The sequence below is a fragment of the Ruditapes philippinarum genome, unplaced genomic scaffold (genome assembly GCF_026571515.1).
Source record: "Ruditapes philippinarum isolate M1 unplaced genomic scaffold, ASM2657151v2 ctg2045_1_1_1_1, whole genome shotgun sequence".
Taxonomy (NCBI): domain Eukaryota; kingdom Metazoa; phylum Mollusca; class Bivalvia; order Venerida; family Veneridae; genus Ruditapes; species Ruditapes philippinarum.
Window position 1 is genome coordinate 86418 of NW_026865021.1, and position 9835 is coordinate 96252.

General features: G+C 32.1%; 1 protein-coding gene across 2 annotated transcripts in view; it reads left to right on the forward strand.

Moving 5' to 3' along the window:
• LOC132727581 (glutamine-dependent NAD(+) synthetase-like) overlaps positions 1-5228 on the forward strand; it is a 44318-nt gene extending 39090 nt beyond the window's left edge. For both annotated transcript variants that reach the window (XM_060713129.1, XM_060713130.1), the window contains 4 exons: positions 993-1259; positions 3198-3262; positions 3633-3706; positions 4358-5228. In XM_060713129.1, the coding sequence (XP_060569112.1) occupies positions 993-1259; positions 3198-3262; positions 3633-3706; positions 4358-4424 (473 nt within the window). In that variant the 3' untranslated portion in view covers positions 4425-5228. The remainder of the gene's footprint in view (positions 1-992; positions 1260-3197; positions 3263-3632; positions 3707-4357) is intronic.
• The last annotated feature ends 4607 nt before the right edge of the window (positions 5229-9835 follow it).

Here is a 9835-nt window from a genome sequence, read left to right on the forward strand (position 1 = left end):
AACTACAAAAGCTTGTCTGCTCAGTTGCTAAAGAATGCTTTTGTCAACAGTCTCATGTTTGGTATTGAGGTTGGTTATGGCTAGTACATGACCTGTACTGATTTTGAGATCACTAGGTCAAAGGTCAAGGTCAGAAGGACCTTGACTAAAGAAAGCTTATCTGCCTAATCACTTAAGAATCCTTTGACCCACAGTCTTCATATTTGGCTTGGAGGTTGATCATGACCATTGAGTGACCCCTATAGCTTTTGAAGTCAGTGGGTCAAAGGTCAAGGTCACAGGGGTCTTTAACTTGTATATTCAAGTCATACAGTGGCAGTTTCAGTTTTGAGGTCAGTAGGTCAAAGGTAAAGGACACTTTGATCTTTGCCACTAAAAACATGTAGAATACATAACTTAGCAATGCACTGGCTTTTTGGCTTGGAGGTCGTCCTTGAGCTCTAAATGACCACTGTTGATTTTGACAAAGTGGTATGCTGGGGTATTAACATCATGACAGTGGCAGTTCTAGTTACCGTAGTTCAACACTTTGTCATATATGTAAAATATGCTTGATTACAAGAGCAACATACATGATACTTGCTCATATCATGTTGAACTTTGTCACAAAATACATGAATTCTTATTGAATTGACATTGACATGCATGACATTTGTGGAAATAAATCTGCCTGAATAACTCAAAGCAAGTAAAAAAATAGATAGAATAGGTGTTTGTTTTACACTTATAAAATAAATAATAGTTGTTTATTTACAGTCATGGCTTTTCACTCCAGAAAAATCTGCATCAGGTGTTCACTTTGAAATATATATCAATATATCATGCAAAACAAATATCCTCTGTGAATGCCAAGTACTTTTTAAGATGTTACAGTTTTAAAAAAAAATTGTGTAACAGGTGATTTATTTGGGTTTGGTTCAACTGTACATGTATGTAAAACATATTTTCTTAATTTAAGAAATATTTAACAAATATTTTATTTGTGTTTACAGCCAAGCCTAGTGAATTAAACAAATCAGACAGTTTGTTTGATAAGTTCAAGCTAGCTGCTGGAAGTTGGGCGTGTGATGTTTGCCGAATACAGAACAAGTCTGATGACAATAAATGTGTGGCATGTCAGACCCCTAAACCTCTCACGCTCTTTAAGCATCCCCCTGTTGACTGGATATGTAATGGATGTCTGAGCAACAACAAAGCATCAGCTGTAAATTGTGAAGAATGTAATAATGCACGACCAGGGCCACCTTGTACACAAGCAGGTTTGTAATTATGTTAATTTATATAAATCTTGAAAGTTGTTTGTTTGTGTACACAGTTACATGTAAGTAATTTAACATGTACCACAATCAGAAAAAAGTTATAAATTATGAATAATTATATAATATGCCTGTTCCTGATCCAGCAGTTGATTGTGAAGTGGTTACACCCAAGTGTATCAGAAGTAAAATTTCTACCAAGAAAGCAGGTTGTTGAGTAGATGGCTCATTGTAACTGTTTGATAAAGACAAATATATTAGGAGATGAAGTATGGTGGGGGTGTCTGTGGCTGAGTGGTTAAGGTTGTTGACTTCAAACCACTGTGTGTTTGAATCATGACATGGACTTTGGATTCATTCATGTGAGGAATATATATTTCTGAATAGCTTACCTAATGGTTCTACTCAGATACCTTGTTGTGTTTGAAATAATGCACAGAATAGTCACCATATGACCTTTACAGTGTGTTGTTCTGACATTAAACTAATCAAAAAAAGTGTCTGTCAAGATCGAATAAATTATGGAACGGTGTGAACTTTAAAACAAATGAAAGTAACATCTGATTGCAAGAGTTCTTTGTTAATCAAAAATGCTTTTAACACATTTTGATTGGTCACTGACAGAGAATTGGTAGAATAAGAATGTGCAGAATTTGACCTAAAGAGATTATCATAGATACCATGCTCTGTCCTTATCTTTTGTCAGGTGTCTCTTTCTGTTATCTATCTCACCTGTTGGCTTTGTGTTCTTCTGCTGATTTAGATTGTAGTAAGATTTATGCATTATTTTTTAGAAAGCTGCATACATGTCAAAATACTATTTAAAACACAATGTCAAGCTACTGATATTTTCTTCCATTCAGTTATAACCTTTGCCGAAGTGTGTGTTGTTTTCTTTGTCACAGTGTGTTGTTTTCTTTGTCACAAAGTGTGTGTTGTTTTCTTTGTCACAGTGTGTTGTTTTCTTTGTCACAAAGTGGGTGTTGTTTTCTTTGTCACAGTGTGTTGTTTTCTTTGTCACAAAGTGGGTGTTGTTTTCTTTGTCACAGTGTGTTGTTTTCTTTGTCACAGTGTGTGGTTTAAATTCTTTGCCACAAAAGGTGTGTTGTTTTCTTTGTCACAAAGTGTGTGTGTTGTTTTCTTTCCCACAAAGTGTGTGTGTTGTTTTCTTTCCCACAAAGTGTGTTTTGTTTTCTTTGTCACAAAATGTGTGTTGGTTTCTTTGTCATAAAGTGTGTGTTGTTTTCTTTGTCACAAAGTGTGTGTTGTTTTCTTTGTCACAAAGTGTGTGTTGTTTTCTTTGTCACAAAGTGTGTGTTGTTTTCTTTGTCACAAAGTTTGTGTTGTTTTCTTTGTCACAAAGTGTGTGTTGTTTTCTTTGTCACAAATTGTGTGTTCTTTTCTTTGTCACAAATTGTGTGTTCTTTTCTTTGTCACAAAGTGTGTGTTGTTTTCTTTCCCACAAAGTGTGTGTTGTTTTCTTTGTCACAAAGTGTGTTCTACGTTCTTTGTCACAAAGTGTGTGTTGTTTTCTTTACCACAAAGTGTGTGTTGTTTTCTTTGTCACAAAGTGTGTGTGTTTTTTTTTTGTCACAGTGTGTTGTTTTCTTTGTCACAAAGTGTTGTTTTCTTTGTCACTATGAATAATGGTATGCTATTTTATTTGATAGTTTAATTGCCAGCAAGTTAAATGTGCCCTAAAGACAAGATTCAAAAGAAATAAACTTGTCTAAATTAATGTCTTTGTAAAAGATGGTCTAGTCATCACTAATGTTAACAGTGAACATGTACTGATTCTAAGAATATAATAAGAATCAAGTAATTTATTGAATGAGAAATATTATAAGCAATTGTTGAAAAGTCATTAAATACTTTTGACAACTTTGACTAAATCTTTTAACAAAAGTAAATTTTGGGTAATTAAAATTAATGTTTTTGTAGGAGTGTTGGGGAATACCAGTCAGTCAATGGCACCATCTAGCCCTGTGTTTCAGGTTGGTGCAAAGGTAAGTCTGTCATCCTGTTTTAGTCCACAGATATTGATAAAGGATTAGACATTAGTCTATGATTTAAATGTATAGAGAAATGAAATAGCTACAGTTTTAAGAAATATTTCAACTTGCAGAAGCTATTCTTCAGCAACCAGTTTAACATTAGTATGTTTGTTTATTTATATAGATAAGTATATTAGTTTTTCATAGATACAACATTTGCCAACTATTGTAGGAGTCAACCTCAAATGTATTCTGTTATGAAATGAGGCCAAGCAGTTTAAGTGTGTACGTTATGTATTATAATTGGCTTATCCAATCAATTAGTGTGTTTAGTATTTTTCAGTTACACCTTTCAAATAATTTGTATTTCATTACATTTCAGTTGACAGAATCTACACCAGCTGTGACCTCTGTAGGATTTAAAGGACCAGTCTGTCCTCCAGTAAATGCCTCAAGGTTTGATCATAAATTGATATTGTGTTAACTTTATTGGAGTAGATTAAAAAATGACTAGCCAGTTTTCATGAAGAAAAAAATCTAGGCGTTGAAAAAAATCTCGGTTTTGATTACAAAAGATGCTTATGATTGAAGATTTTTTTTATTAATAATTTGTTTGATATTTCTTCTGGAGAAAGAAAGAAAAAGGGTCACACCAATGAATGTGACATGAATTTGATGATTTATCAGACACACTTATTAATCATGTATCACATATTATTACTTGGCTTCAAATAGAATGCAACATTGAAAGATATTAGATGATGTAAAAATCTTTCAGCATCATAGTTTATCGAATTTTATATAAAATTCAACAAAGAATTGTGTTTGATTAATATTAATTTTGTAGGTCTTATAATGCATGATTAGTATTATATAATGAACTTTAGTATCATGAGTATGTTTTTTTTTTGGTGCCATTGTACCTACATACATACATACTACATACATACTACATACATACTACACACACACACACGCATGCACACACACACACGCACACGCACGCACGCACACACACACACACATAAAATGTAAAGGAAGTAAGAATTGAATAAGAAATACTTCCTCTACATTATTTAGATCATCATTTGATGCTCTTATTTTCAGTGCCACTAGACCTAGCACACCCTCTGATAGAAAAATACTGAAAGGAGTCCGAAAAATAAGATTATGATCAAGATTGCAGTAATGGTTACAGCCTATGACAGCAGCGTAGGGCTTGGGCAGTCCACTTTAACATGTTGTTCAGAGGCTCTCTGTTGTTTGTTGCTCAATTATGTATTTTGAAACTTAAACATTTCACAATGGATCATTTGATAGTTCTGAAATTTGAGTATAATAAGTCAATTACATTTAATGATGTAAATGTATTTAAATACTTAATTTTAGACAAAAAAAAATAGTTACATTTTCTTAAAATAGATCACTGTTTTATGTTTAAGATTGACAGGCTTACAGAAGCAATTTATTGTTCAAACAATCTAATGACATTTTACATTCATTTCTTACATGAAAATAATTAAATTATGTGATTGTTACATATTAAGGTATTACCATCCTAATGCATTACCTCCGCTTTGAAGAGTATTCAAATAGGCTAGAACTACTGTTTACTACATTGAGAATGAGGGCCGTGGGTTCAATCCCCAGAAGGGTCAACTTTTTTTTTTCTTTCTTTTTTTCTTTTAACATTATTTATGTATCTCTCATGTCCCAGTTGGAAAGAAAAAATTGTTTAATTTTTATTTTTTAATTTAATTAGGTATTTATTGGCTAAATTATGTTAAATCTAGTAAAAAATATGGTACCTGATATTTTCAAAGTGTAATAAAATCAGTAGGAAAATGGTCAGACACGTGGTAAAAATGGGTGGGGTAGGGTAACATTTTTATACAGATTTCATAAATTTTAAGTAGAAACCGTAATTTTGCTTATGTGGATTGTTAGCTGAATGGTACTATTTGTTTCTTACCAAAAATTAATGGGAAAACATTTTTCATTAGAATGTTATTGTAGATTATTTAAAGATTCCTCATTTCTAAAAAAGGGCCCTCATAACATCCTAGGTTGAGTTCAGAAAAGTGGCCATAACTTGATTTCCGTACGGTAACCTTTGTTTAAATTTTGCATACAGGTGTACTTTAAGGTATATATCTGACCTATGATGTCAAATTTTTAGTTCCTTATAGTGCCCATTAGGGTCGTAATACCTTAAATATAGAAGTAAATTCTACAATTTTCTTCATGTAATGATGTAAATTTATTATGAAATAGTGATAATATAGTGCTTTATGTTGGTTTTCTTTGAAAGTGTTTGTGACATCATGCTTGTACTATTTGTGTTTTTATATTTCTTACTCATTTTATATGGATTATTGCTAGATTGTTGTATCGCTGTCTGGTAAGACAGTTTTGCATTTACATGTTATTTTTTTAATTCATTAGGTATTAAACAAAATTGTGTAAAGCAAAACCCAGTGTCATTTGGCAATCTAATTGTCTTGGACAGTTTTTGTGTAGTGAGTGTTTGTAGCAGTTTATTTGGCCACTGACAATGTATTTTGTTAATTAGTAAGGTAGAATGCTGTGCATGTCTTTACTGTTTTAGATATATCTTTATTAAAGCATTTCTTAGAGTCTTATAAATATAAACATTCCTATTTAATCTATGTTCAATTTTTTAGCTCGACTTTTCTATGAAAAGGGGAGCTATCCTACTCGCCCCGGCGTCGGCGTCGGCGTTAGCGTTAGCGTCGGCGTTGGCGTCACACCTTGGTTAAGTTTTTCGTACCACCCCACTTTATTTCAGAAGTATTACAAGTATGGCTTTGAAACTTACCATACTTGTTCACCATCATAACCTCCATCTACAGACAAGAGTACATAACTCTGTCAAGGTTTTTGACAGAATTATGGCCCTTTTTTGACTTAGAAAGTGTATTGAGCTTGGTTAAGTTTTTTGTACCACCTCACTTTATTTCAAAACCATTGGAGGTATTGCTTTGAAACTGACCATACTTGTTTACCATCACGACCTTCATCAACAGACAAGAGGACATAACTCTGTCAAGGTTTTTGACAGAATTATGCCCTTTTTGACTTAGAAAATACATTGAATATGGGTAAAATCCACTTATTGCCTTAACCCTTTGAGATATTGCTTTGAAACTTTTAATGCTATTTCACATCATTACCCCCATCTGTACGCAAGAGAAGGTAACTCTGTCAAGGATTTGTTTTAAAAATTAAGGCCTTTTATCGACTTAGAATCTTGGTTAAGTTTTTAGTACCAGTCCACTTTTTGACTGAACTGTTTGAGATATTAATTTGAAAGTTGGAATACTTGTTTACCATCATGGTCCCAAAACATGGGCAGGAGAAGGTAATTCTGTTAAGGATTTTATTTGAATTATGGCCCTTTTTGACTTAGAAACTCAGTTAAGATTTTCATTCTTGTCCACTTGTTGACTTAACCATTTGAGATATTACTTTGGAAGTTGGAGTTCTTATGTGCCATCATGAGACCTATCTGTAAGCAAGAGAAGATAACTCTGTGAAAATGTTTCTTGATTTGTACTTAGAAATTCCTAGTTAAAGTCTTGTGTGCCCTTAACTGTCAAAGTTTTGTTTTATAGGCAAGCACTAAAAAAGTCGAGCGCGCTCTCCTTCTGACAGCTCTTGTTGTTATACATTGTTGTTATCTTGGTTTTTAGTTTTTTCCCTTTCATTTTGAATTATATTTTCAAAGTTGTATTGCTTCATAGTGATTTAGACAGAAGTGAATGATACTGAAGGCTGGGGACTGGTCCCATTTATTTGGTAGTATTTTTGATGCCATGTAAGTCTTTTAAAGTGTATAAAGCTATATCTTTGGTGTTACTATTGGATGTCAAAAATATTGTTAATAAATATTATAATTAAAATAGCTACAAAAACTGTAAAACAAAAGAAATATGTCCATATATTTTAATGAAAGCGAGTGGAACATGTGTTATATAATGGCTAAACCAACTAAAATAGTAGGGGGAATATTTTGTTCCGGAAGATTTTATTCTGATTTACGTACAATTTATTAATGTATGTTAAATAACAGGGGAATTCTATGTAACAACTTTTTTGAGATATAATCGTTAGGATATAAAAACAATATGTATTTACCGCTTTTAAATCTTTGCAATTTTTTTCAGCAGATATAGCTTTATACCCTTTAATGCCTCTATATTTCTCATAACACAATAACTGTTGATGATTTATGAAATGGGAAAAGAAATTAGTGGGAGAAAGATGGGAGAAAGGGTTCATTTTTTTTTATTAAAGGGAAATAATGTTTACTAAGAATAAAAGTATGAAAATCTATTAGATTTTAATCCTGAACACTTGAAGTTCTGTAAATTTGTTATGTTTTTTGTTATACTGTTGTTGAAAGACCAATATTGTCTATAAATTTTACAAAAATATGATAAATGTAGATGCTGTAATATCATAGCAGATCATGTATAGAGGATATTGAATGAGTGTAAGTTCAATACTGAATTTATTGCACAAGTTGAATAAAATCATATTATGTGAGCCTCTGGCGAGCATAATATTATTTTATTCAACGAGTGCAATAAATTCAGTATTATGAACTTACCCGAATTTAATATTCTATTTATCACATACCAAAAATAAAGACCGTTTAAAGTGAAATAAGAGTCATATATCATTGACGCGCCTATAGTATTACGTTAACATTTAGCGCGTCTTTACACTATGTTTGTATAACGCTAATGACGTCACGTCAAAATATATGCACGGCCGTGCAATACCATATTTATGGAGTCGCAAAATCGGCACGGGTGTTTGATAAAAAAGTTTATGTGTTAGTGGATTGATCTACAATGGGCACATTTTTCAAAAGTGTGTCAAATATATACCGGTATTTAAAAAAAAAAGAGAAAAAAAGAAACAAAAGAAAAAAAATAGAAATGTTTCATTAGGATATTCTTATAAAGTATTTCTTATTGATACGGTTTCTAAGGATTTAGTATAAACATTCATATCATGAATTATACCATTTTATTCTTGAAAACTTTATTGTATCATAGTTTGGATACCTTGGTATTGAAAATGTGTCAAGATTTAAATACCCAAACATGCACAGTCTGTCCATTCTCATGTTGAGTCACATGTAGCTCTAAAAGTGCTTGAGCTAGAGTCAACAAAATTCATAGGAATTATCAGCATTTGAAGCTGTGCACTAGGGTTTTGCTTGTGAATTTAGTTTTCAGTTTGTCAGAGTTATTGGTCTTGACTTTAAAAAATGGCATTTTTCAACTTTTGATATGCATAGCCCAAAAAGAATTTAGTCATGAAACTTGATAAAATGTTGGTCAGCATGTGTATTTGTGCATCTGGGGGTTTATGCATGTGAATTAATTCTGTATTTGTAGAGTTATTGCCCTTGGCTAAGTAAAGAGTTGCAATTTTCAACTTGTGTCGTGCATAGCCCAAAAAGTATTTGACCTACAGTCACGAAACTTCACAGAAACGTTTGTCAGCATGACTGTGTAGTTGAGCACCTGGGCATTTACTTGTATATTTATTCAGACTCTGTAGAGTAACTGCCCTTGACTGAGTAAAAATCGTTCAAAATTGTTGTGTTGTATGTACCTCTTAAAGTGCTTGACCTAGAGATGTTGATGTGAGGCTGTGCACCTTGTATTTACATGTGGGTTTTGTTAGAGTTATTGCCATTGACTTATTATAAATTTGCAATTTTCAACTTGTTTTTGCATAGCTCAAAGAGTATTTGACCTGCAGTCGTGAAAGTAATGTTGATATGTGTTGTTATAAACCTTGGGTTTGCTTGTGGATCTGTTATTTATTTGTAGAGTTTTTGCCCTTGACTTGGGAAAAGTTTTGCAAGTTTCAACTTGTGTCGCACTAGTGTTACCCATACTCCACAGCATGCCCATTGATTGGTTCATTTTTTTCTGGGGTTTACTTTTTGTGATGACAAAGAAAGGAATAACAATAGAAATGTCACATTCAAATGATCGTTCATTGGTTACTTTTTATCTTGGGTTTTATATTGTGATAACAGGGAATGTATTTTAATTTTGCCTATGATACAAAAGAGAAAGAGCATCGAAACATGGGGATATCTGATTTATACGAGGGACTTTTACTTATGCTTGTTACAATATTATTTATAATAAATTTATTCATTGATAATGAATCAAAAAGGAAAGTTATTGGTTTTAACTAAAGTAATGAATTCTTGATGCGAAAATTTCAAAAATATGTTTAAAAGTCTTCATTATTATTTTTATAGGACACAATATTTTGTTAAAAAGTTGCACAGGATAATAGGTGTGAAATTTCAACTTAATATTTTGATAAATGACAAATAGATCTACATGGAGCTAATTATGGTTTGGAAAATAAATTATTTTTCTAACTATTTTGATGTGTTTGTTTGAATTTTTTACTGATGTCATGTCTTCAAAGTACAGCAACAGCATCTAAAATATATATAGTAGTAGTACAATGAGTCTACCGTTATTGAAATATATTTGTAATATATTTACAAATTGCTGAAGA